Source organism: Lagenorhynchus albirostris, chromosome X (genome assembly GCF_949774975.1).
Source record: "Lagenorhynchus albirostris chromosome X, mLagAlb1.1, whole genome shotgun sequence".
In the NCBI taxonomy this organism is placed as follows: Eukaryota; Metazoa; Chordata; class Mammalia; order Artiodactyla; family Delphinidae; genus Lagenorhynchus; species Lagenorhynchus albirostris.
The window spans coordinates 131430130-131456277 of record NC_083116.1 but is presented as its reverse complement, the minus strand read 5'-3'; the positions used below and the strand labels follow the sequence as shown (position 1 = coordinate 131456277).

Here is a 26148-nt window from a genome sequence, read left to right as displayed (position 1 = left end):
GACCCCAGACCGTAATTCTGAGCTGAGGGGTGCAGAGGGCTCCTGGACCTGGTCACACCCTCAACGCATTCTCCCCGCCTCCCCGGCTCACTGGGGCTTAGTTTTTAGGGGTGGGGCTGACCCCAGAGGCTATAAAAACACTGATGAGAGAAGAAACAAGGTTCTTTCTCTTTCGGGAGGCTGCCTGCAGCACAGCTGAGAAGCCAGGAGAGCTTGGGGCCCACCCCCAGGCCAGCTAGACCAGCACCAGGAGAGGCTGCCTGCATCCCAGGTAAGACCCCGGGGCCGGGCTTGGGGGCGGGAGGCAGGCAGCGGCCTCGACTGCTGTCCCTGGAGACCCAGTACTGACCGCCAGCCCCGGGGGCGGGGGTGGGACCCCCAGGATTTGAACGTGGCTCGTGGCCGCTGAGATGTGTCATCCGGGGCAACACACAATGGATTCAAAGCCTTTATGCCCAAGGAGGATGCCGAGTGTGTCACGGACCCCGGTTACGGGATCCGACCGCGGTGCCACCCTGTACCAGGCTGGGTGCCCGGGGGTCTTGACCACCTCTGTGTCTTGCGCCGGGTCCTATGCGTTGGCCGAACGGATGAACAGTTCGGAGTGGCTCTCCCCGGACGAGAGGCTTCCCCCTAATCACGGTGCCCCCGACTCCTGCAGGCTCACATTTGCCCCCAGACGCAGGCAGGCGAGCTGCCGGGGTGCAGAGCCCCAAGGCCCCTTCCCTCGCCCCGACCCTGCTGAGCCCGGCCCCATCCCCCGCCTCTGGGGGCTTGACTCCGCCCAGGGACGCCTCTTCCCTTTGCGATCGGGGGGCAGCAGGATACGTCGATGACCCTCATGCAATGTGGGTGTTTAAAGGACGTGAGCTTCTCCGAGCGAGGAGACATGCCTGTGGGTGGGCTCAGTGTCGCGAGGCTGGAGCCGTGTGTACCTGTGGGGCTCAGCTCACCTGAGCAGACGCCAGGAACAGACACCCAGCCCTGCCTCGACGCCCACGGGGGCCCGTCTTCATCAATCAAAGAGGAGCCCGAGGTCGTGCTCATCCGATATTCTTCTCCCTGTGGATCCGCACCTGGGCCTTTTGTGAGCGCGGCGTTTACTGCTCTGGATCGTGAGGCCCGGCTGAGAGGCACCTCCCCTGAAGCTTTGTGCCCGACGCCTGGCCCTCCTCACCCTCATCCCTGTACCACAGATAGATGGTTTGGCGTCTGTCCCGGGACGCCTCCCCGTGATGGGCAGTTCCGGATCTGACCCGTTGCCTTGTCCTGGAAAGGGGTCTCTCGGGCTTCCCTCCACCCAGCTTGGCAAGAAGGACCCTGGGTGTTGGCTTCCGGTGTCAAATCTGTGTGAAAGTTGGCACTTTTGGGGGACCAGGTCAGTCCTGGGGAATCTTGTGGGAGCCCCAGACCTGGATGGGGGAGCAGGTGAGACCCCAGATGGATGGAGTCCGGGTTGGGTCTCACGATGGGGGTGCTGGACAGGCCCTGAAGGAGGTCGGGTACGGCCTGGGCCCCCCCCAATCCCAGCCAAGATGCTCCAGGTGGGATGGCGGGGAGTGGCAGTCAGGTCTTTGGGCGACCCTGACTGGCATGGAGAGCCTGCGGCCCTGCTGAGGGTGTGGCCCCCAAGGCAGCTGAGGGTCCAAGGCTCTGCTTGGGTGGCAGCCCCAGGTCGGCCTCCAGACGCCAAGGGCATTTGCATGAGTGACTCAGGTGGGGGGGGATGGGTGGGGTCCGTCGGGAGACCCTGCCGCTGGGGCCCGGAAGGTGCAGAAGGTGGACCCCCGGGGGAGGGTCCAGGAGAGCCGGCCTGCAGAGGGGGGCTTCATGGGGACCTGGGGAAAAGCTCTGGCAGGAACGATGAGACAGCACGGGATTTAGTGACCGTAACTCGGTCTGTTCAGGAAACTGCGTTGTACTTCATGCTCTTAACTAAACTTCCTTCAACTGTTCTGTGAGCCCAGTGTTTCCTGGTGCTGCGTGGAGGGTGTTCTCTGGGTTCCGGGATGGGGCTGGAGCCAAGGGTGAGCTCAAACCCCAGGGCGGAGCTTTTTAGGGAGGCTGACACACACACACACACACACACACACACACACACACACATGCACGCACACACGCGCACGCACATACGCACACACACACGCACACACACACACAGGCATGCAGACACATATGTGCAGACCTGCATACACGCAGGAATGCATGTACACATGCACACACAGACCTGTGTGGTGTGTGTGCGCAATACACACAGACACACACATGCACGCATGCATGCACACAGACATACATGCACACACAGACACACAAAGACCTGTGTAATGTGTGCACACACACAGAGACACAGAGACACACGTATGCATACACAGCACACACAGAGACACACAAACACATGTCATGTGTGCACACACATGCGTGCATATGCATATAGAGACACGCAGCGCACACAGATACATATACAAGACGCAGAGATACGCACACAGATACACACGTGCACACATGTGCACACACAGTGCACAGACACATAAACACAAGTAATATGTGCAGACACATGCATACACATGCACACAGGCATGCGGTATACACGGATGCATACACACGTGCACACACGCACACGCACACGTGCACACATGCACACACACGTGCTCACGCACGGGAGGCTCTCCTCCCGGAAGCAGCTCCCTGCGCTTGGAGCAAGACAGCCCTGGGGGCTCAGCCTCCTCCCTGCCGCCACCCCATGCGGCCACTGTCTCTTCTCTTCCAGCTGGTGCCCGCCCTCCTGTAGGAGCTGCCTTGGCCATGGCTTTCGTCTGGCTGGCAGTCTTCCTGGTGCCCGTCCCCGGCCTGCTGCCACCGGACCACGGTAGGAAAAGCCGGAGGAAAAGCCGCGTGCGGTCTGTGGGTCCCTGGGGCTGTGTTGCTTTTCAGTGAAACTGTTTACGTTGGGGTCACGGTTGAGTCACTCAGCTGCCATGAGAGATAGTGCAGACACTTCCCAGGTAACCTTCCCCTCAGTCACCCCGGCGGGTTCATCTTGCAAAACTGGTACCTCACAGACAGGATGTTCATCCTGATATGGTCAAGACTCTACGTCCAGAGCTCTGGGTGTAGCTACGGCGCTGGGACCCGGCAGTGTGCTTGGATTTACTGTCACCCTCTCTCTGGGTCGGAAGAACCCCGTGCAAACATTAGGGTGATGGGCTGAACTGGGTCCTCGCCAGATTCATGCGCTGAAGTCCTAACGAACAGAACCTGTCAACCAGAGTTATTTGGAAATAGGGTCTTTACAGACGTCCCTGAGTTAAGATGAGGTCACGTGGGTGGATCCCCGTCCAGAACAATGGGTGTCCTTATGAGGAGGGGAGATTTGGACCCAGGCATGGACACAGGGAGAAGCCAGGTGGCGATAGAGGAGAGATTGGGGTGATGCAGTCACAAGTGCAGGAACGCCTAGGACTGGGGCAGGGCAGCTCCCAGAAGCTGCAGAGGTTCTCCAGCTGGAACGGATTCTCCCTCTGAGTCTGTGGGAAGAACCAATCCTATAGCATCCTGGCCTCCGGGACCGGGAGATAAAAATCCAGGTGTCATGAGAGATGCGTCGTCTGGAGCTTGGACAGGCAGATGAGCAACGAGTAAGATGCTTTGGGGGCAACTCCATCCTGTTTTTCTCACATTTGTAACAGAGATTTATGGGGGGTAGGGTGCAAACCAGGGTCTCCGTGGCGTCCAGGAAGTTCCCACCATCTTCAAGCACGGTGGTGACGGGTAGGAAACAATTCACGACGTGATAGTGAAGTTCGACCGTGACACACGATAAGGAGGTGAAAAGACAGTGATGTCGGTTCTGAAGCTGCCGTGCCCACCTCTGACTGTCAGTGTCCGGCTGACTTCGGGTGACAGGTGTGGCTGGGAGAGAATATCCCAGGTGGGGCAGGGTGCAGAGCCAGTCTGCTGCTGGTGGAGAGCGCCTGCCACCAGGCAGCAGAACCCCCAGGGGAGCCATGCCCTTGGCCCCGGGGTACGGAGAGTCTACGTTTCCTGGGCGCCCAGTAGTGAGGGCGCCCAACTCGGGGTGCAAAGACCTGGATGCTTACAGGAGTACAAGAGATATGGTGCCCTCCAGGCGGGCATGCTGCCTTGGGGAGGGTCTGCAGAGAAGCCCCTCCCATCAGGGCTTCGCTGAGTGACCGGTGGACCCGGGACAGTAACCAAGCCTCCTGTCCAGCTCGCACAACACGCACATGTGGAGCAGCGCTTCAGGCAACGGGAGCAGAGTGCACCCCCTCACCATGGACGCTGGGTGCTTGCATCAGGCGCCGCGCCCTGTGCCGCTGTGATGGCCACAGCATTGCCTAACCATGAGAAGTTCGTTCCTTCCTCAAAGAGTAGTGGAGTTCAGATGGTGTGAGAGTGTGTGTGTGTGTGTGTGTGCGTGTGCGTGTGTGTGTGTGTGTGTGTGTGTGTTAGGGCATAGGTATCATTCTTCTGGGGACTGCTGGCTTACTCAGCTCAGGCTGCCTTAACAAAATACCATAGTCTGGAGGACTTGAGTGACATACATTTATTTATCCCAGTCCTGGAGACCAGACGTCTGAGGTCAAGGTGTCCCAGGGCCACGCTCCCTCCAGAGGCTCCCGGGGAGGGTCCTTCCCGCCTCTACCAGCTTATGGGGGCTCCAGGCGTCCCTGGGCTTGTGGCTGCCTCCCTCCTGTCTTCACAGGGGGTTCTCCCCGGGTGTGCACCTGTACCCAAATTTCCCCTCTTAATAAGGACACCAGTCGGATTGGGTTAGGGCCACAGTATGGCAGCGGGACCTCATCTTAATTATTACATCTGCACTCACCCTATTTCCAGCTAAGGTCCCGTTCTGAGGTTAGGACTCCAGCATGATTTGGGGAGGGCTGGGGAAAGGACACAGTTCACTCCATCCCAGGTGGCTCTGTTCCATGTACAGACCCGGGACCCTTACCTACGGATGGACCTGGGAAGCTCCATCATCTCCTTGGAGGAGCTTGTAGACGGATCACACGGGAGTTTTTACAGGTCTGAGCTAAGAGGACCACACATTGCTTCTGTCCATTTCCTGGACTCCAAGTCAGTCACGTGGCCGCACCTGGTGACCAGAGGGGCCGGGAGATGCAGGAGGTCTGGGAGGGGAGGGGGCTTTCTCCACGCCTGAGGCTCCCACCCCCGCCCCCCGTCTTTGCCCCACTTGTACGGGGCTGAGGCCGCCGCCACCTTTGTGGTGGCTTCAGGCCCATGGGCGTTCTGGGGTCGCTGACCACAGGCAGGAAGTGAGTAGCTTTCTAGGAGCCAAACGCTGAAGGAAGCAGGGAGCGCGTTGTACCGTTCTAACATTTCCCCCCTAAGCGCCCTAAAACTACAACGTTGGTCAAAGTGCATTAGAGAAGCCGTGGGTACAGGACACGGTGGAATAGAAGCGTTGAAACCAGACACCTTGTCTTGTTCGAATCGTACGGAGAAGTGGTTAGTCCTTCCCTACTGAGTCTGAATTAGCGCCAGGATTTTCACAGATTTATCAGGGGAAGGACGTTTTCGTCCCTGTCTAGTTTGCTGAGAGTTTTTCGTCTCAAAGGGGTGTTAAACATGGTCAAAAGGTTTTCCTGCTTCTATGGATACGATCACCAGTTTTCTGTTAAAGGGGCCCATTATAGCGATGGTTAAAATAGCCTTATAATATTCCTGGAGTAAATCCGTTGGGTCAGGAGGTGTTACCACTTTTGTACTTTACCTGATTTTCTGGGCTAGTATTCTGTGAAGGAATTTGGTGTCCAGGAGTATAAGGCGTTTTCGGTTTCAGTTTACTTCTAATGTTTTGATTTTGGTATCAGGATAACGCTGGCCTCATAAAGTGAGTCAGAACATGTTTCCCGCCTTTCCTCTGTTTTCGGAAAGTTTCTGCACATTGTTACTGTTTCTTTTTTAAATTGCTGGTGGGATTCAGCCGCAAGCCCATCTGTGCCTGATGCTTTCTTCCGCGGAAGCTTTTTCATTATATATTCTACTCCTTTAATACTTACAGGGTTACTCAGGTTTGCCACTTATGTCAGTACTGCTAATGTGTGTCTTTCAAGAAGCTGGTTCATGTCATACATTGTTGAAGGTATTGGCATAACTTTTGTTCAAATTACCCCCAATTCTTCTTTCAATGTCTTTCAGGATGTGTATCAGTGTCCCCTCTTTCATTCCTAAAATTGGTCTTTTTTTGTTTTTTTCTTGATCAGTGTAGCAAGAGAGAGGTTTTTCCATTATATTGTCTCTTGTATAGCACCAGCTTTTGGTTTCCTTGACAATCTATATAGTTTTTCCATTTTCTTTTTCACTGATTTTTTTTTGTTCCCTTTATTTTTTTAGGGATTTTGCTTTAGGCTTAATTTCTTTTCAGTTTAATTTGTTCTTCTTTCTCTAACGTCTTCATGTGGAAACTGATTCTTGAATTTAAACTCTATTCCTAACCTAAACATGTAATGTTATAAATTTCCCTGTAAGCATTGCTGTAGCTGCGTCGCACTTTTTTTTTCTTTCATTTTCATTCAGTTCAAAATATTTTCTACATTTCCTGTGATTTCTTCTAAGATGCACATGGTAATTTATCACTTTGTCATTTTGTTTGCAAATATCTGGTGTGTTCCAGATTTTAAAAGAGTGATCTTGAATTTAATCAAGAGAGAATTGTAGTCAGAGAATATATACACAGTGAATGATTTAAACCTTTTTAAAGGGACTGACACTCCCCATGCCAGTACACGGTCTATTTTGATGAATCTTCTGTTTGTAGTTGATAAAAATGTGCATCCTGGGACTTCCTTGGTGGTCCAGTGGTTAGGACTCTGCACTTCCACTGCAGGGGACGCGGGTTCCAGTCCTGGTCAGGGAACTAAAATCCCGCAAGCCGTGCGGCTCGCCCCCCGACAAAAAAAAAACAAAAACAAATGTGCACCCTGCCATCGTTGGTTAGAATGTCCCCACAATGTCAATTAGGTCAAATTGTTGATATTTTGTTCAAGTCCTGTATACCCCTCCCATATTCTGTCTATCTGTTCTATTAGAGAGGGAGGTGGTGCTTATGCCTCATGTATTTTCAAAATGACTGTTGAGAGCACATATATTAGGATGAATTGGCCATTTAATCGCTTGAAATGGTCCCTTCTTACCCCCGGAAATAAAATCCTGGGATAAAATCCTAGGTTTTATACAATTGGAGCTTGCATAAAATATGCTTTCCTATTATTGCCATTTAAACTATATTTAAAGTACCTTTCTTGCAGACAGCGTACTGTGGGGTACTTTTAAAGTCTAGTCTGAAAACCTTTCCTTCTCACTGGAGTGTTTAGACCATTTGCATGCAATGAACTTATTAAGATGATTGACTTTAATTCTACCATTTTGCTACTTGTTTGCTGGGTTTTTTTTTTTCAGTTTTTCTTTTTTTTCTTTTTTTCGCCCCTCCTTTCCTGACTTCTTTCCAGTTACTTTTTTAGTGCTTTTCTTGTTTTTGTGTTTTTCTCTACCGTTGGCTTTTGGGCTAGCCCTCTTTGTTCCACGGCTTGTGTGGTTCCTCTGGGATGATTCATTCAGTACATAGTCTCTTCAAATAATGTTATTCTACTTCACACAGAACATAGGAATCTCACAACAGTATACGTTTACTTCCTGCCTCATCCTTTGTGCCATGTCACACATGTACTTCTACGTCTCTATAAGCCCACAATACACAATACAATATTTTCTTTTAAAGAATTATCTTTTTAAAACCTTAAAAAAATGGGAAAGCTTTCCAGTTTGCCTACATTCCTACTATTTCTGGTATGCTTTTGTTGCATCTCTGCTCACCTTGGTTCCACATTCCTTCGTGAGTGTCCATCTGCTGATTTCTCCTTCAGCCACAAAAGCCTTTTTTGAAAACATTTCTTACAGACCTGCTCTTCTGGCAAAAAAACAAACAAATACAAAAATACAAAAAAAAAAAACCTTTCACTTTTTGTCACTATAAAAAGTCTTTATATTTCACCTTCCATTTATCGCTAAGATATAGATTCTAGGTTGACCAGGATTTGTATTGTTTTCTTGCAGCATGGGGAGAAGTCGTTCTGTTACCTTCTGTCTCCCATTGTTTCTAAAGAGAAATCAGCAGAAATTCTTATCTTTGTTCTCTGATAGGTGCGGCATCTTTTTTCCGTTGGTTTTTAAAGATTTTCTTGATTCCACTTTTTAAAGAGGCATTTGAGGACGATGCGTCTTAGCGTTTGTGTTTGTTGGTACCTGTGTGTCTGTGTATCCTAGGTAGGGTTTTTGAGCTCCCTGGGCCTGTAGGTTTATAATTTTCATTAAGTTAGGAAAATGTTTGGCCACAATTTCTTCAAATATTTTTCTTTGGGGGCTTCAGCGTAGATCATTTCCATTGTCTTCCAGTTCATCCAAGTGAATTTTTTCATCTCAGATGCTATATGTTCTACCTCTAAAAATTCTGTTTGGTTCCTCCTTTATAGCTTCCATTCCTCACTGCATAGTGTTCATGTTTTCCTTCAAGTCCTCTAACACATTTATAGTGGCTGTTTTAATGGACGTCTCTGTTAATTTCATCGTCAGCCACTCAGGGGACGATTTCTATGACCTGACATTTCTTCTGGTCACAGCCAACACATTCCTGCTTCTCTGCGTGTCTAGTCATTTTTTATTGGGTGCTGGATATTGTGAAGGATGAGTTGGTGAGGGTCTTCTTTGGTTGCCTTCTTTAAAGATGGTGAGTTTTGTTTCAGCAGGCCGTTCCTTTATTGGTGGGTCGCCTTGTTTTGAAGTTTTTCAAGGTGAGTCACCTTTAGCTTTTTCTCTCCGACAACAAAGGCCTGACTCTTCTGGGGTCTTTACTGACTTCTCAGTGTTCAGCAAGGAATCTCCACCTTGTCCCATTGGATTGTGAATGTCTCCCACCCCAAAATACACTCTCAGAATTGTTTGTCTTCGTTTTCAGAAAGTCTAAAAATAGTTGCTTTATATATTTGGCCGTTTTCTAGGGGCTTATGGTGAGAGATACATCTGAGACTACTTTACCATGACTGGAAGAGTATTTCCCACCATCTATAGTTTTTCAAAAGCTCTAGGGTTGAGAACACTATGTCCCTTTTCTTTCAGAGTACTGGAGGGTCACGAGTATATTGCAGTAAACACTCTTATGTGTATTTGCATTGATTTTGTTTCATTTTGTCTTTACAGATTTGCTTTTACTTTCTTCTGTTGGCATTAAAGTTCTTTTTTATTTGTGAGCACAACTGTAATTGGGTAGATAATAACCACTCTAAGGGAGCACAGGTAGATTTTATGGAAAACATAGTGACAGAAAACTCCCTTGTTATGTGATTTAAATATATATGGACTTATTTATATAAATATATATAATTTTATATAAGTACATTTCATATTAGATTATAAAGATTATTTTAAAATTTTAATTTTAAAATAATTAAAGTTGTGGGCTTCCCTGGTGGCGCAGTGGTTGAGAGTCCGCCTGCCGATGCAGGGGACGCGGGTTCGTGCCCCGGTCCGGGAGGATCCCTCATGCCGCGGAGCGGCTGGGCCCGTGAGCCATGGCTGCTGAGCCTGCACGTCCGGAGCCTGTGCTCCGCAACGAGAGAGGCCACAACAGTGACAGGCCCATGTACTGCAAAAAAACCCAAACAAAAACAAAATAAAATAAAATAAAATAAAATAATTAAAGTTGTAAATAAAGCTATAAAAATTAAAAACAAACTTAAATGTAATAAAAATACGCTAAAACTCATATTTTCTACTGCATCACTCATAGCTGTTTTAATGATATTTACTGTTGTTTTGGAAGAAGTGAATATAAATTCTGAGGCATAAGAATCCATGAAAAATTACATTTTCACTTGTAAGAAATTTCCCTAGGGAAGTTGCTTTTTAAGGAATAAATTATCCTTATAGGTTGGGAGACCGTAATGCCAGAAACCAGGATATTCATAGGATTTGGTCTTGCTTGTCAAACTAAGGTTGTTGATCCTGATAACTGATCACAGTGCTTGCGGTTTATAATCATTTCTGCGAAATCCTCTAAATGAGGGGTCACAGATAACAGCTGAAGAAATGTCTGATGGACCTTTATAGCTTTGAGTTGTTGGTCCTATGTGATTGCTTCATGAAGCAAGTCACTGATAAAACACGTGGAATCCTTTGGTCTGCAAACTTTGACCTCCGTCCCCATTGACAGCATCATACGAATATATATGTGCTTTGATTGCACTTCAAAATGTATTTAGATGTACGCATTTTGGGTGGTTTTCCAAGAAGATGAGAATTCCTCTGTGTAAGAACATAAATATCATTGTGTAAAGATCAGGTCTCCTACTTTATGAAAATATATATTCCATTATATATACTTGTATATAAGTTTATATATTTTTAATATATCACATTAAAATTTCTTTTTTTTTTTTAAAGATTTTCTGATGTGGACCACTTTTAAAGTCTTTATTGAATTTGTTACAATACTTCTTCTGTTTTATGTTTGGGTTTTTTGGCCCCGAGGCATGTGGCATCTCAGCTCCCCAACCAGGGATCGAACCCGCACCCCCTGCATTGGAAGGCGAAGTCTTAACCACGGGACCGCCAGGGAAGTCCCTACATTAAAATTTCTATTGCAACTTGCAAAGCATTCCGAATTCTCAGTCTGTAGAGCAGACACTGAGCCAACTCTCTCAGCCTGAATTGGTTTTCAGTGAAAACGACCTTCTTTGACATACATGCTTAAGAAAGGTACATTTCCCATCAACGCGGACGGCAGCAGTGATCTGCTTTTCTGACTCTCTCCCCCCATTATTGGGAGGGTGAGCTGGTGAGCTCACTAAGGTACTACAGATTCGGGACCTCTGCTTGCTTCAGGCAACCACTTCTCCGTGTGGAACTCAACTTCCCAAGGGGTAACTGAGTAGGACAAAGTTTAAGCGCTGTGTGCCTCTCTCCAGACCCTTACCCTATAGACATTTCCGATCCAGACCCACCAATTAAGAACCTAAGGATGGAGCCAGAAGGAAAAAGATTGACCTGGGACCTCCATGGAAACGTTTCCGAAATTATGTGTTTCATCAATTCAAAAGCTTTCACTAAGGTAAACCGTCTTCCCTGTACATAGCATCACAGAGACACGGGTTCTACTCCTGGGCTCAGCTGTGGAATGTGGGGTCCTTTACGGGCACTGCGGCTTGGGGCTCCTGCTCTGTAAGACATCCAGAATGGTACCCACCAGAGAGGGTTGGTGTGGAAATGGGCTGAGATACTGCAGGTAGAGAACCAAGCCCAGTTGAAAGTGAGACCTCGGGAAACGCTGTCCCCCTCCACCATCCCCTGCCCCCCACTCAAATCCCCTCCTGTATCAGAGGGTTCGGAGGGCATGAGAACTGTGACACGTCTCATGGGCAGAGGCCGTGGTGAGAATGCCAACCGCTGAGCATGTTTCATGAGAAGGACGCACCTGCCCGCGTCCTTGGGAAGAACCCTGGTTCCCTCAAATGACTCTCAACTGAATACAACCCAATCACACCCTATGTTAGTCCGCTTGGGCTGCTGCTGTAGCAAAGCACCGCACACGGGGCGGCGTAAACAACAGACATGTGTCTCCCCAAGTCCTGGAGGCTGGAATCTGAGATCCCGGTGTGGGCAGGGCTGGTCCCTCCCGAGGCCTCTCTCCTGGGCGTGTAGACGGCCATCTCCTCCCTGTGTCCTCACGTGGTCGTCCCTCTGTGTGTGTCTGTGTCCTGATCTCCTCTTCTCATAAGGACAGCAGTCCTATGGGATCAGGACCCACCCTAATGATCTCATTTTACTTTCATCCCCTCTTTAAGGACCCCCAACGCCAAATACATTTCCATTAAGGGCTTGGATTTCAATATATGAGGGGTTTTTTTTGCGGGGGGGGGGTAGGGCACAATCCAGTTCATGACAAACCCCTATGGGATTTTAATGGAGCTTGGCCAGTTGACCCTAAACTCTATCTGCAAGAACAAATGTTGCAGAAGAACCGAGAAATTTTTTTAAATTAATTAATTTATTTACTTTTGGCTGCGTTGGGTCTTCGTTGCTGTGCGCGGGCTTTCTCTAGTTGAGGCGAGCGGGGGCTACTCTTCGTTGCAGTGCATGGGCTTCTCATTGCGGTGGCTTCTCTTCTTGCGGAGCACGGCCCTAGGCACATGGGCTTCAGTAGTTGTGGCACGTGGGCTCAGTAATTGTGGCGCACGGGCTTAGTTGCTCGCGGCATGTGGGATCTTCCCGGACCAGGGCTCGAACCCGTGTCCCCTGCATCAGCAGGCGGATTCTTAACCTCTGCGCCACCAGGGAAGCCCTCTTTTCCTGTTTTCTGTTTTTTGTTTTCAAATCAAAGCAATACCTGCACAGAGTTTAAAGAGGAAAATAGTCGTACGGGGTTCGTTATAACAAAATAGCAACTTTTCAGTGAGACATCACTTTTTACCTTTTTACACCTGATGCTGTTGTTCTAGACCTCTGCATCTCTCTATAACACAAATTCTTGATTCATTCCGTTTAGCCAAAATGTGTTGATTTTTCTCCTAAGGGACGGGAGGCTTCACTCTCTATTTCCTATGCACAACTCACCTCCCCAGCAGTTGCCATCCCCAGCTCACACTCTCTCCTCTCTCGACAAATATTCAGTTTATTATAACCATATAAACACTCTTCACACCTGAGCCATGTGGTTAATGGGGATTTTTCTTTCCTGTCTTACACAAATGTTTGTTTCTCCTAAATTTAATCATTTCCATTTCCTTAAGGTTTTATCTGTTTGCCCAGTTTGTCCATCACTACTTTACCATCACATTCTTGGCCAAATGGCTAAATATCTTCTCAGAATATCAAGGCATTCTGCCAACTCTGTCTTAGAACCTTCTAGGATATTTTTTTCCTTTTGGTGAGTGATCTCCTCATTTTCATCTCCCTCTCTCTCTCTCTCTCTGCATACCGAGACTCCGGCTTTGGAGGTTGAGGAAAACTAAAGAAAACCTATAGTTTTCTTTCTTTCTTTTTTTTTTTTTTTTTTTTTTTTCCGGTTCGCGGGCTTCTCGCTGTTGTGGCCTCTCCCGTTGCGGAGCACAGGCTCCGGACGCGCAGGCTCAGCGGCCATGGCTCACGGGCCCAGCCGCTCCACAGCATGTGGGATCCTCCCGGACCGGGGCACGAACCCGCGTCCCCTGCATCGGCAGGCGGACTCTCAACCACTGCGCCACCAGGGAAGCCCTCTTTCTTTCTTTTTTAAATCTAAAGTCTCAGTGTTTTATTAGTTCTCCCCTAATTATGATTGGTAATAATAATTAGGGACAGAGCAATAATAGATTGCTCTGTCTCTCTCAGGCACGGAAAAGGACGTATTGCAGTATTCCTGACTTGTCATGCCAAGCTACAAACTACAGCATCAAGGTGACCAAAGGTCAGCCATTCTCCACGTGGATTCAGTATCCTAGTCAAGGTGAGGGGAAGATGCTCTTTCAGGGTGTTCTTTGCTTTCAATCATCCGTTGTGCTCTGAATACCAAAATAATGGCTTTTACCTTGGATGGGTCTCCAGGGACATAGCTTCGTGGGAAAAAGACCATCTCGGAGGGTCTCACGCAATTTCACACACGGCACCTGCCTGAATGAACGGAGCTATAGAAACATAGAGCGGTTTTGTCGTTGTTGTTATTGGTTTTTGTGTTTTTGCTTTTTTGTTTTGTTTTGTCTTTTTAGTTTGAGAACAGAGTTTTATCATTTTCCTCATGCCAAGCAAACAGATTGTCTGATCCCATATACAGTTTGGACAGAGAGAACACCAGTAGCAAGTCTGAACACCTCCTGCGCTCTTTGTCAGGAAGTTGGAATATCACAAAACTGTGCTCTTCTGAGAATGGGAAAATGAGGAAGATAAACTCTGGCTCCAAATTGTTGGAAATACAGTTTATGTTGTTGGATTTTTCTTTTCCCCTTTCATTAAAAAAAAAAAAATGGGGCTTCCCTGGTGGCGCAGTGGTTGAGAGTCCGCCTGCCGATGCAGGGAACGCGGGTTCGTGCCCCGGTCCGGGAGGATCCCACATGCCGCGGAGCGGCTGGGCCCGTGAGCCATGGCCACTGAGCCTGCGCGTCCGGAGCCTGTGCTCCGCAACGGGAGAGGCCACAGCAGTGAGAGGCCCGCGTACCGCCAAAAAAAAAAAAATGTCTTCCGTGACTCTAGCTGATCCAGGTTTCATCCAAAATACGTCACTTCTTAAAAATAGGGTTCTGATGGCAACGGACTTTAGCTGAGGAGTAGCTAGTAAGAGAAAGAAAGAAAGTTCCAGAAGACTGTTGGGCGTTTCTTAGGCTTAGGGTTAGGTGGGCAGGGTTGGGGGCAGGAGGGGTCCGGTAAGGGTATATGGGGTCACGGCAGGGCGGGCCATGGGCGGGGAGCCTTGCAGGGAGGGGAGTTGTTACCACTGCAGAAACGGTAAGCGCTACATGGATGTGTCTATTATTTCTTTTCTTTTTTCTTTTTTTTTTTTTTTGCGGTACACGGGCCTCTCACTGCTGTGGTCTCTCCCGTTGCGGAGCACAGGCTCCGGACGCGCAGGCTCAGCGGCCATGGCTCACGGGCCCAGCCGCTCCACTGCACGTGGGATCTTCCCGGACTGGGGCACGAACCCATGTCCCCTGCATCGGCAGGCGGACTCTCAACCACTGCGCCACCAGGGAAGCCCCTCTATTATTTCTTAGAATCGCGTGAGAATTCACAAGGACCACTAAAAAGAAACTCACTTAAAAAACTTTCTTTTTTAATTTTATTGACGTATAGTTGATTTACAACGTTGTGTTAATTTCTGCTGCCCAGCAAAGTGACTCAGTTATACATAAATATTCTTTTTCATATTCTTTTCCATGATGGTTTATCCCAGGATATTGAATGTAGTTCCCTGGGCTCTACAGTAGGACCTTGGTGTTTATCCGGGACTCAGTTTTGGTTTTTTTTTCCCTCTTCTTTGCAAGCCCAGAAGGGAATCCCAGGGCGGCTGCAGAAAACCTGACCTGCTGGGTTCACGACGTGGATTTCCTGACGTGCAGCTGGGCGGTGGGCCGGGAGGCCCCGAGGGACGTGCAGTACCATCTGTACCTGGAGAACCTGGAGTAGGTGTGACCTTGGGCTCGCCGGGGCTCCCCCGGGCTGGAGCGGGGGCTTCAGGGCCGCTCATGACGCAGCCGCACCCCTCACAGCTCCTATGAGAAGTGGCCGTGCTCCCAGTACAGAGCAGATGAGCAAGGGACAAACGTCCAGTGCCGTTTTCACAACATCTCTGTGTTATCCAAGGATCAGACGCGTTTCCTGGTGAATGGTACCGGCAGTGGTTCCAAAATCCCCTGCTCTGAAACGAGTGATAGACTAGCCAAAATCGGTGAGTAAGAAAATGTGACCCTGCTTCGTGTGCCGTACTTCCGCGGAGATGCTGCTTGCCGTCCTGAAACCGAATACCCGAGGCTGGGCGCTTAGATGACACACTCCTCTCCCAGAGTCCTGGGGGCTGGGAGTCGGAGGTCGGGGCGTGGGCACGTCAGTTCCTGGCGAGACCCTCTTCCTGGCTTGCGGGCGGCTCCGTGTTTGCTGTGTCCTCACACAGTGGAGAGCGAACTCTGGTGCCTCTTCCCCCACTTCTTTTTTATTCTTATTTTTTATTGGGGTAGAGTTGTTTTACAGTGTTGTGTTAGTTTCTGCTGTAACGCGAAGTAGAGTTCCCTGTGCTGTACGGCAGGTTCTCATTAGGTATCTGTGGTACACATCTTAGTGTACATATGTCCGTCCCAATCTCCCAATTCATCCCACACCCCCTTGCTCTGATTATAAGGGTACTGATCCCATCATGGGGGCCTCACCTTCACGACCTCATCTAACCCCGATTGTGTCCCAAAGGTCCTGCCTCTAAACCGTCCCACTGGGCGTCAGGGCTTCTGTACGTGAATCTGGGGAGACACAGACACCTAGCTCACAGCAGCTGCTCTGTGTTCCCTGGACCTAAGGAAGCATTTCCAGAACACACCTAGCAGATGGCGCTGTGCCCCCCATCCACCGAGGACAGCTGCACCGTGAGGCTGGGGGTCTCACACGGGTCGCCCCTCTCCAGGCCCTGTGTTCAAAAATAGCTCAAAAATAGTTATTCTTTTTGTTTGAATCTATCGACGGCAGGTTTTCAGAACACAAAACCCATCTTAGCAAAGCTCTGTCAATACTTTTTACTTTAAATTAGACCCCACTGCCCCCCAAACTAGGACAGCTTCAAGCCCCATGAAACCTGGCCCCTCACCACCCTGGCTGGTCCACGTGTAGCAGGGAAGCATATGAGCGGAGAGGTGGGTGCAAAAGGGGAGAAGATGGGGGCCTCCGGTTCAGAAGCCGGGATGGGGCTCCTGCCTTTGTCTGTGGTGTCCCCCCGGCCCGGAGCCAACCTCACTCTGATGCCACGTCCCTCACACACCACGCGCCCCTGGGCGAGTGCAGCCCTACACGTGTAGCCCCGCCCGCAACTCCGCACTGTGCTCCGGCCCCAGCCCTGCTGTCCACGTGGGGTGTCCACGGCCTGGTTCCCAGCAGGGGTGGCGGGGTGATGCCAGCCCGTGTGGCAGTGGGAGTGGAGATGGCCGGAGGTTTGAGGGCACATCAGTGGGGGGACCCGGGACTGGGGACCACCCCATGGTGAGCCTGGGCAGACACCAGTGGGGTCCTGGCGGGGGGTCAGACCTGTAGACCTAGACGCCGTCCCTCAGGAAACTGATGGAGCCGGAATCAGGGATGCACAACACCCCAGGGAGGGCAAAGGGCGGAGCCCTGGGACAGCCCACAGAGGGGCCCCGAGGGTCCTGGAGGAGCTGGGTCCCACTATGGGGGTGGCAGGTGAGAAGGAAGCAGGGGGTGGGACCCGGTCAGAGTCCAAGGCGGGGGCAGAAGATTCCGGGTGAACTTTTGGGAGTGGGATTGGCGGCCAAAGTCTTGGGGGCAGGACTGGCCCCGGGCAGCTCGGGGAGGGGCCAGCTGCCCTGGAGGTGGGGTCTGAGCAGAGCCGATTGGTCCAGTGGGCAGGAAGGCGGGACCTTGCAGCTGGACCGCGCTTTGCTCCCCCTGCTGGAGAAGCGTAGCCCCAGGGACTGGAATCGCCAAGAGGGAAAAAAACAGCGCTGCTCTGAGGGGTGTCCCTGCACAGATGAGAAGAAAGCTTTGCAAGGGCCTCCGAGTGGGTGAGGGGTCCCCCCGGGCCAGTGTCTGAGCTGGTCCGCAGGCTCCGTGACCCTAATCATCCCAACAGTTTTCTCTCACTTGTCTCTGTCTCTTGATACTTTTTAACCTTGGAATGACATTTTCCTCTCTTCCCCCCCCCACCCCCCCAGCTTGTAGGAGGCCTCTTTTAAAAGTATCTCTGGGCGGGGGTGGGGGGGAGAGAAATTCTTTTTTGATGTGCTTTACTCATAAAAGTGTTTTTTTTCTCCCTAGAGGTATTAGCTGCTCCCAACATCACTAGCAGGTGGTGTAACCAAAGCTACTCGTTCATGCAGTGGCAAGTGAGGAGTCACCTTAATGATGACTTCAAGTATGAACTGCAGATACAGAAGGTAAGCGGTTTCCTGGGTGGGCATCTCTTATATTCTTACATCCCCCTGGACTCCGGGGCTTTGGGGGTAGGTGAAACATTCAAAACAAAAAAAAAAACAGAGGAACTGTAAAATAAATGAGCTTCAGCAAAACTCCAAGTGTTTGGCCGTTTGAGTGACACCGCTGACGTTGGAAAGGAATCAGAATATGGAAGGGAATGCTTGCATACTTTCTTCAGGTTTGGGGTAGAGGAGGGATATTTACCTGTCAACACGCAGAAGATAACCGTACAGAAAAAGAGCAAAAGGTTGAAACAGCCACTTGGTGAAACTCTGTCTGACCGTATGTCACAGAGCCTGCAATTCCCCTGCGAGAAATGAAACCAGTAGCCCCCCCCAAAGATGGGACCTAAGTGTTTGTAGCACCTACGTGTATAATGGTCCCTAAACAGGACACAACCCTAGGGAAGGGATGAACAAAATATAGCCACGCAGTGGAATCCTAGCCACCAAGAACTGGAGGGTCCCTTGTGTATGTTTGAAAGTGTCATAAAAGAAACGATTTACACAGGAAAACTCAGGATGCTCTGTAGGGACAGATCTGAGGGCTGGGGCAGGGGCGCAGGGAGGAGGGCATATGGAGGAGAAGCTGGAGGGAATTTGGGGGTGATGGACACGTTTCCTGTATTGTGCCGGTTTCACGCACACGTTTGCCAAAGTCAGCAGATTATATGCTCTGCTGGTGTGCTTTGCTGTATGCAAATCATACCTGAATAAAGCTACTGTTAAAAAAATATGCTGGAGATCACCGGTATTCTATACTCAGTGACTGTCATAGTTATTGACTATGTTTATTTTTCTGTACGTGTTACATTTATTTATACTTTACACTCAACTTTTTCATAAGCCTAAGACTGCTCAAAAAAATGGAGTCAATAGATTAAAAAAAAAAAGGACCAGCTATTTCTGAGCTAGGTGGTATTTTGTACTTAATTGTCTACTTGTAATTATTTATTGTTTATGTATTTACAGTCAATAACTGCTTGTACTCATTTTTTATTTTATTGAAGTATAGTTGATTTACTCTGTTGTGTTAATTTCTGCTATACAGCGAAGTGATTCAGTTATACCGATATATACATTCTTTTTCATATTCTTTTCCATGATGGTTTGTCACGGGATATTGAATATAGTTCCCTGTGCTACACAGTAGGACCTTGCTGTTTACTCAATTTTTCTATAAACACAAAACTATTCAAAAAAATCTATTAATTAAAAAAAGACCGAGCACTTTGAGTCAATCAGTATTTTATACTCAATTATTTACTTATATTTATTACATTTATTTATTATCTATGTTCAATCACTGCTTATACTCAATTTTTCCACAACCTTAAAACTACTCAAAACATCTATTAATTTAAAAGACCAAATATCTTTGCACTAATCAGCATCTTATACTCAATTATTTACTTATATTTATCTTTTATGTGTATTTACCTGTTTGTGTGTATTTATTATTTATATTCGTGTTCTGATTATTTCATACTCAACTGTTCTATAAACCTAGAACTGCTCAAAAAATTAGTCCATAAATTAAAAGAAAATAAGTAGTTTTGAGCTCATTGGTATTTTTATACTCAGTTATTTACTTATATTTATTCATTATGTCAATGTATTTATATACCTATGATTTATACTCCATTACTGCTTATCTTCAAGTTTTCTGTAAACCCAAAACCACTCAAAAAAAGTCAAGTCTATTGATTAAAAAGACCAAATATTTTTGAGGTAGCTGGTATTTTATACTCTACAATTTACTTACATTCACTATTGCTGTCTACTGACTTATGTACTATATTTATTATTTAGACTCAACTAGCGTATGGTCAATTTTTCTGTTAACCAAAACGGCTCAAAAAAATCAAGTCTATCCATTTTATTTTTTTCATAAAAGACTAGGTACTTAAAAAACTTTTTGTTTTTAATTGAAACATAGTTGATTTACAATGTTGTGTTAGTTTCAGGTCACAGCAAAGTGATTCAGTTACATACACATATTAACTGTATATATTCAGTTTTATATATATATATATATATATATATATATTTCAGATTCTTTTCCATCGTAAGTTATTACAAGATAGTGAGTAGAGTGCCCTGTGCTCTACAGTAGGTCCTTGTTATTTATCTATTATATATATAGAGTAGTGTGTGTCTGTTAATCCCAAACTCCTAATTTATCCCTCCCCCAGGTACTTTTTAGTTCATCGATATGTTATACTCAGTTACCTCTATTTATTATTTTTGTGTACAGAAGTACTCTATTTATTATTTCTACTCAATGACTGATTATTTTATCCTCGACTTTTCTGTAAACCTGAAGAGGCTCTGACAAATGATGGCCCTTCCTGGGGATGGGGTCAGGCACCCACGCTCTGCTTTTCTCTTACAGGGTACGGAGCTCGCCTACAAACAGGAGGTGGGTGTCCCCCGCCCCCACCCCAGTCTGGCATCCCAAGCGCAGGCTCCTTACGTCTATTACTGTCCAGTGACTCTGAGATGAAGCTCCCCTGTCCATAGACCGGATGCCATCACCTGCCTGGTGCTGCCCTAAAGGTCCACCCCCCGGCCCCCAAATCCCTCAGGATTCGGTGGGAGTGTCACCACGCCCTAATTCACTACCTAACTGCCTCCAACCTGCGGAGGCAGCTGCTTCCGTACCGCAACTACCGGCCACAGACCCCATGGCCCCCGTCTCTCCTTTGTCTCTCTCTGTCTCTGTCTCTGCCTCTTCCTCCCGTCTCTGCCTCTGTCTTCTCGGGGCTTCTCCTCTGTGTCTGTGTCTCTCCTCTTCTGTGTCTTAGAAGGACCCTGTCATTGGATGTAGGGCCACCTTCCTCCAGGAGGACCTCATCTCAGACCCTTCACCTCATCACATCTGCAAAGACCCTTTGTCCGTGTAAGATCGCATTCACGGGTACCAGCCGTTAGAATATGGACTTATCTATTGTTTTAGGGGATATGATTCAAATCCATACTAGATATATGTGTGTGTGTATATACAGAGGACCACACAGTGTGGGCAACAGACCTTCATTCTCCCTCGGTCCTGGGGACCAGACGTCTGAGTGAGATAAAAGTGTCCCAGGGCCGCGCTCCCTCCAGAGGCTCCAGGGGAGGGTCCTTCCCGCCTCTTCCAGCTTCTGGGGGCTCCAGGCGTCCCTGGGCTTGTGGCCGCATCCCTCCCGTCTCTGCCTCCGTCTTCCCGGGGCTTCTCCTCTGTGTCTGTGTCTCTCCTCTTCTGTGTCTTAGAAGGACCCTGTCATTGAATGTAGGGCCACCCTCCTCCAGGAGGACCTCATCTCAGACCCTTCACTGCATCACCTCTGCAGAGACCCTGTTTCCAAATAAGGTCCCAGGTTCTGGGGGTACGACTCTTCTTGGGGGGACCCCACTGAATGTTCTACAGGTTCCATTCTGCCTGACACCTGAGATGCCACCACTCTTCTTGACCTCACCGGCGGTGGCCACCACGAATACTGACCTTCTAGTGATTAGAAAGAATATTTTTATTTAGATGCCAAGAACCTGGGCTGAGACGCAAAGGGAGCTTGCGGTTCCCGGCCCCTCTGAGCACCAGGCATCTTCCTGTCTCCCAAGGGGGGCTGGCCGGGCTCTCTCTTGGGTGGCCGTCTTAGTTCCCTGGGGCAGCCGTAGACTGGGTGACTGAGAACCACAGACATTCACCCTCCCCCAGTTCTGGAGACCAGACGTCTGAGGTCAAGATGTCCCAGGGCCGCGCTCCCTCCAAAGGCTCCAGCGGAGGGTCCTTCCTGCCTCTTCCAGCTTCTGGGGGCTCCAGGCATCCCCGGGCTTGTGGCCGTATCCCTTCCATATCCACAAGGTGTCTCCCTGTGTGTATGCACGTGTCTGTCTCCGAGTTTCCCCTCTTTATAAAGACACCAGTCATAGTGGCTAGGGGTCCACTGTACCCTATCCGACCTCCTCTTAACTCATCACATCTGCATCAACCCTATTTCCAAATAAAGTCGTCTTCTGAGACGCTGAGTGTTAGGACCCCAACACGTGAATGTGGGGAGGACCCACTCAACCCCTTGAAGGCCCCATTCTTCTGCCACGGACTGGGAATGGACTTTCCCCTTTACTTTTTTTTTTTTTTTTTTCCCTCTACTTTCTTTTAAACTGCAGATCTATAAAGCCTTCTTGGAGCTGAACAATCCTGGGACCTACACGGTGCAAGTAAGGGCCAGGGATGCCACCTTCTCCCATTACAAACCTTGGGGCCCGTGGAGTGTCCCCCAACACTTCGGTGAGTGGGAGGGTCCCTCCTGTCTCTTCCAGCTTCTGGGGGCTCCCGACGTCCCTGGGCTTGTGACCGCCTCCCTCCCGTCTGTGATGGTGTGTCCAAGCTGTCCCATGGCGCTGCGCCAGGCGAGCGGAGACGGCTATCGCCAACACTCTGAGTTACAAGACAAACCTTTTAATGCAGTTTAAAAAAAGAATCGAAATTGAGGCGAAAAATCCTTGATGTTTAATCCATATATTAAATTCAAGAACTAAGGCAGCGCGCACCCAGGACACAGCGTGGCAGGGAGGGAGGGAGGTGGGGAACAGACCAACCTCGGCCCCGCCCCTCCTGATGGGCGTGGCTGAGCCCCCTCCCCCTCGCCCGCGACCCGAATTGATCCGAGGGGTTGGCGCTACCAGCCCTCAACTCCAAGTGTCGATCGGTGGTCGGGGGGCATCGGGATTCTGGCGACTTGGGAGGGATTCCTGCGGGGCCCGGCCCGGTGCGCAGGTGGCCGCTGTCCCCAGGTGGACGGCGCTCCTGGACGCGCCCCCCGCCCCCCGTGCCGGCCACCTCCTCCCCGAGCCCCCGTGAAGGTGCTGACCCCGGACCTCCCGGGACCTGCCCGACGCGTCCCGCCCCTCTTCCCTAGTGTGTGAGGAGGGCGCGCGCCTCCCCGTCTGGCTGACGTCTTTGCTGATCGCGCTGGGGACGCTGCTGGCTATGGGGCTCGTGCTCCGGTTTTGCAGGTGAGCCCGCGGGCCCCTGATTTGCGCGGTCGTTTTCTGGAGTGCGATCCGCAGGCCACGCAGCCCGCGCTGCCCACTCTCCACCGCCCCCGCCCCGCCCCGTGCGCCCGTGCGTCTGGGCTGCGGGACGCGCCCCCGCCAGTCGCAAGCCACCGCCTCTCGTCGCCCCAGCGGTCTTTTGCCAACCAGAGCCTGGTTTCTGCCACCTGGTCCCTGCCGCCCGCGGAACCCAAGGAGCCGGGTCCCCCGTGCAGCACCCTGCGGGCCCCTCCCTCCCCAGCACCTGTGTGGGGGGTCTGCTGGTCCCCACATGCCCGCGCTGTTCGCTCCCTCACACCTCACCCCGACGCCGCCCCCTCCGTCCCTCTGACCCCCGAGATGCCACCACTCTTCTTGACCTCACCGGCGGTGGCCACCACGAATACTGACCTTCTAGTGATTAGAAAGAATATTTTTCTTTGGATGCCAAGAGCCTGAGCTGAGACGCAAAGGGAGCTTGCGGTTCCCGGCCCCTCTGAGCACCAGGCATCTTCCTGTCTCCCAAGGGGGGGCTGGCCGGGCTCTCTCTTGGGCGACCATCTTGGTTCCCTGGGGCAGCCGTAAAAACGACCCTAGAAAAGGAAGCTCCTCCGGACGGGGCTCCGGGACCCCTCCCCAGCCCGGCAGGCAGCAGGCGCGCGGCAGCGTCAGCCAGGCCGGTTGCGGTCCCTTCCACAGGCCTGCGTGCTGAGCCGAAAGGGTGCGCCCGGCACAGGCCCCGCCCAGGCCGGCGCCCCCGCCCCGCCCCGCCCCGCCCCGCCCCGAGCGCCGGCTCCTGCCTCGTCTGGCTGCTGGCTTCACGCCCGCCCCTCCCAGCCGCTTCAGGCTGAGCCGCCCCGCCCAGGGGCTTGGTTTGGGAGCGGTTGGGACGCCGACCCAGGGAGGGGACCACCGGCTCGGCGCGGAGGCTGTGGGGTGGGAAGGTTGCCATGGTGATAGGATGGGGTCTCGGGAGAGGTGCCAAGGTGGATGCGGTGCAGCTGACTGAGCAGATGCAGCTCTGCTAGGGCTCCGCTTTCTCATTTCCGCACGTCTCCTGCAGGGACCCCTCCCAAAGGAGGCTGCACTCCTGCTACATCGGGGCCTCGCTGGGGCTCTAGTGGACGCCGCGTCTCCCCTCCGCTGGTGGGTGCGGGTTTCAGAACAGGTGTCTCTCTCTCCTCCGAGGTTCTCGGTGATGCAGAAGCTGTTCCCTCCCATCCCTCACATGAAAGACCATATCAATGGCAAACTTCAGAACGGAAGGACGGTACGTGGTCTCCCGCCGGGGACACATCTGGTGCCAGGTACCTGCAGCCCCACCCAGGCAGCAGGGCACTGCTGGCCCTGGAGGGTGGCCTGGGAATGTGATGGGCAGGGGAGGAGCCGGCTCCGGTCCTGTGACACAGGCGGCCACTCCGAGATGCGGGTCCGGGAGCCCCTGGGGAGCCTCCCGCCGACGTGTGTTCTGCGCTGGCCCTGCCCCTGGGGCTTTCCAGGGTGCACTTGCCCCCACTGTGGCTCTGCACTCACCTCGCCTCCCTCACCCCGCAGATGACCTGGGACCCCGACCAAGACAGCCAGGAGGAGTGTCCAGTGGCCGAGGTGCAGGTTCTGGGGGAAACATGAAGCTGGTGCAGAGGCCCGGTTTTCCGCCAGGCAGAGGGCGCACAGCCTGCTCATGGCAGGTCGTGGATGTTTCAAGCGGGGTCAGGGATGGAAAAGCCCGGTGCAGTTGACACGGGGTCACCTCGAGGAAGAAAGAACAAAACATGTGTTGGGCTCATGTCTCATGTCACGGCTTTTTTCCTCATCCGTGACCCCTGGAAGTGGGGGTCACCCCCCAGCGCCGCTGAGCCCCACGTTCCAGCCTCCTGGACTTGGCCGGTGCTCGCACGCCCACATGCCCACTGGGTTTGCTCCTTCCCAAGTCCGTTAAGGGGCCCTGCCTGCCTGGTTTCTCTGTCTTGAACTGTTTTCTTGCTGCATTTCCCCTTTGTAAGCCCCTTAAATCACTTGTGTGACAACGCGGGGCTGGGGCGGGGGTGGTGTCTACATCCCTCCCCTGGCTACGTGTGCGACCCCAGGGAAGGCACACGGGAGACAGGCGTCAAGGCGGCAGGAAAGGGGGTGTCAGGGCAGTGTGGCCTGTGGGCCTCGGGGGCCCGCAGGCGCAGAGGTGTGGCCCTGCGTCCAGACATGGTCGTGGTGGGCAGTGAAGACACCCACCTGTACGCCCACGTGCACTGCCTGGCCCACGGGAACCCCAGTCTCCAAGAGGCAAGGCTTCCCTGGAGGACCTCTAATTTCGTTCCCTTGTTTACATGCTTAACATGTCAAGTTCTGTAGCAAAGAATTCAACCCCAACGGCAGATGCAGACTTGCTAGCTTTGCGGAAGGCACCCCTGCTGCGTCTGCAGGATGGCGCACAGTCTATGGGCCTAAATGCACACGGGTGGAACCGTGTCCCAGGTGTGACCCCGGCAGTCAGCACAGGTCTGGGTAGACAGACAGACGATGTCCCAGTTCTAAGTGACTCCACCCCAAGGGCTGGGGCACAGGCGGGTCAGAAGCCCAGGCTGCTCCTCAGGACTCCTCTGTGGAGGCGGGGCTGGCGGGACCCACGTGGGCGTGTGGCGGCCGTGCCGTCCTGTCCCCCACCCAGCTCCACTCAGGACTCCTCTGTGGAGCCGGGGCTGGCGGGACCCACGTGGGCGTGTGGCGGCCGTGCCGTCCTGTCCCCCACCCAGCTCCAGCAAGGTAACCTTGGGGAAAGCCAGCTCCAGCTCGTCTTCTCTGACCGACCTCACCCTGGGCTGGAGATGGAAGCTCTGCTCTCCAATGAACTCAGCCGGCCTCGGGGCGGTCCTGCTGTGGCCTGCAGCTGGCTTCCCCTCTCCAGCCCCTGCAGCAGACCCGTCTGACCTCTTCAAGGTCACTTGGTGCTGGAAGCTCCACGTGGACCCAGGGGACAGTTCTGTTCTTGGGCGGCTCTGCGTGCGACCGTGAGGCCTCAGACTGGTGATGACCCCACAGGCACAGTCCCGGACCCTGAGAACACCCAGAGCAAGCCCCAGAGTACACCCCATTCCCCCATGATGACGTACCAGGACCCTGGGGCCAGCCTGGGAGAGACGCTCAAAGCAAGTTCTCCGTGCTGGAGACATCAGGCTTCCTGCAGATACGGCTGCAAGCGGGGGAGGATGCTTGCCTGCCTGGGGCTGGGGGTCAGGCACACCTGAGAGGGTGCACGCGCTCACCTTGCAAGGGAGTCCCCTGTGAGCCCAGGGCAGGGGTGCCCACGGGACACACACCTGCTACCACCCTGGGGGGCTTCTCTGTGGTTAGACCCCAGTGACAGGCCTGGAAGGGCGGGCACTGGGGCAAGGGAACTTCAGGTTAGGAAGCCCCAGGGTCCCCGCATCTGCGTGCTCCCCTC

At 51.5% G+C, this 26148-nt stretch overlaps 1 protein-coding gene across 4 annotated transcripts; it reads left to right on the top strand.

Moving 5' to 3' along the window:
* Positions 1–24502, top strand: IL3RA (interleukin 3 receptor subunit alpha). 4 transcript variants are annotated; one of them, XM_060138577.1, is made up of 12 exons: positions 1–271; positions 2768–2866; positions 11004–11146; positions 13402–13516; positions 15050–15182; positions 15270–15448; positions 17533–17651; positions 20086–20112; positions 21843–21963; positions 22595–22691; positions 23898–24016; positions 24264–24502. In XM_060138577.1, the coding sequence occupies exons 2-12, from the start codon at positions 2803–2805 to the stop codon at positions 24446–24448; spliced, it is 1302 nt and encodes a 433-aa protein (XP_059994560.1). In that variant the 5' UTR covers positions 1–271; positions 2768–2802; the 3' UTR covers positions 24449–24502. The 4 variants fall into 4 exon arrangements, with proteins under 4 accessions (XP_059994560.1, XP_059994562.1, XP_059994561.1 ...); XM_060138578.1 differs by having other exon boundaries at positions 4–271; positions 23898–23979; XM_060138579.1 differs by lacking the exons at positions 11004–11146; positions 13402–13516 and having other exon boundaries at positions 2–271.
* Positions 24503–26148: the final 1646 nt, after the last annotated feature.

What these genes read in the sequence shown, in the direction of transcription:
- IL3RA (XM_060138577.1), top strand. Translation starts at nt 2,803, where the DNA reads ATGGCTTTCGTCTGGCTGGCAGTCTTCCTGGTGCCCGTCCCCGGCCTG. An exon ending in CTGTACCTGGAGAACCTGGA is followed by an intron (nt 15,183 to 15,269) that starts GTAGGTGTGACC and finishes CACCCCTCACAG; the next exon opens with CTCCTATGAGAAGTGGCCGT. An exon ending in AGCTCGCCTACAAACAGGAG is followed by an intron (nt 20,113 to 21,842) that starts GTGGGTGTCCCC and finishes TTTAAACTGCAG; the next exon opens with ATCTATAAAGCCTTCTTGGA.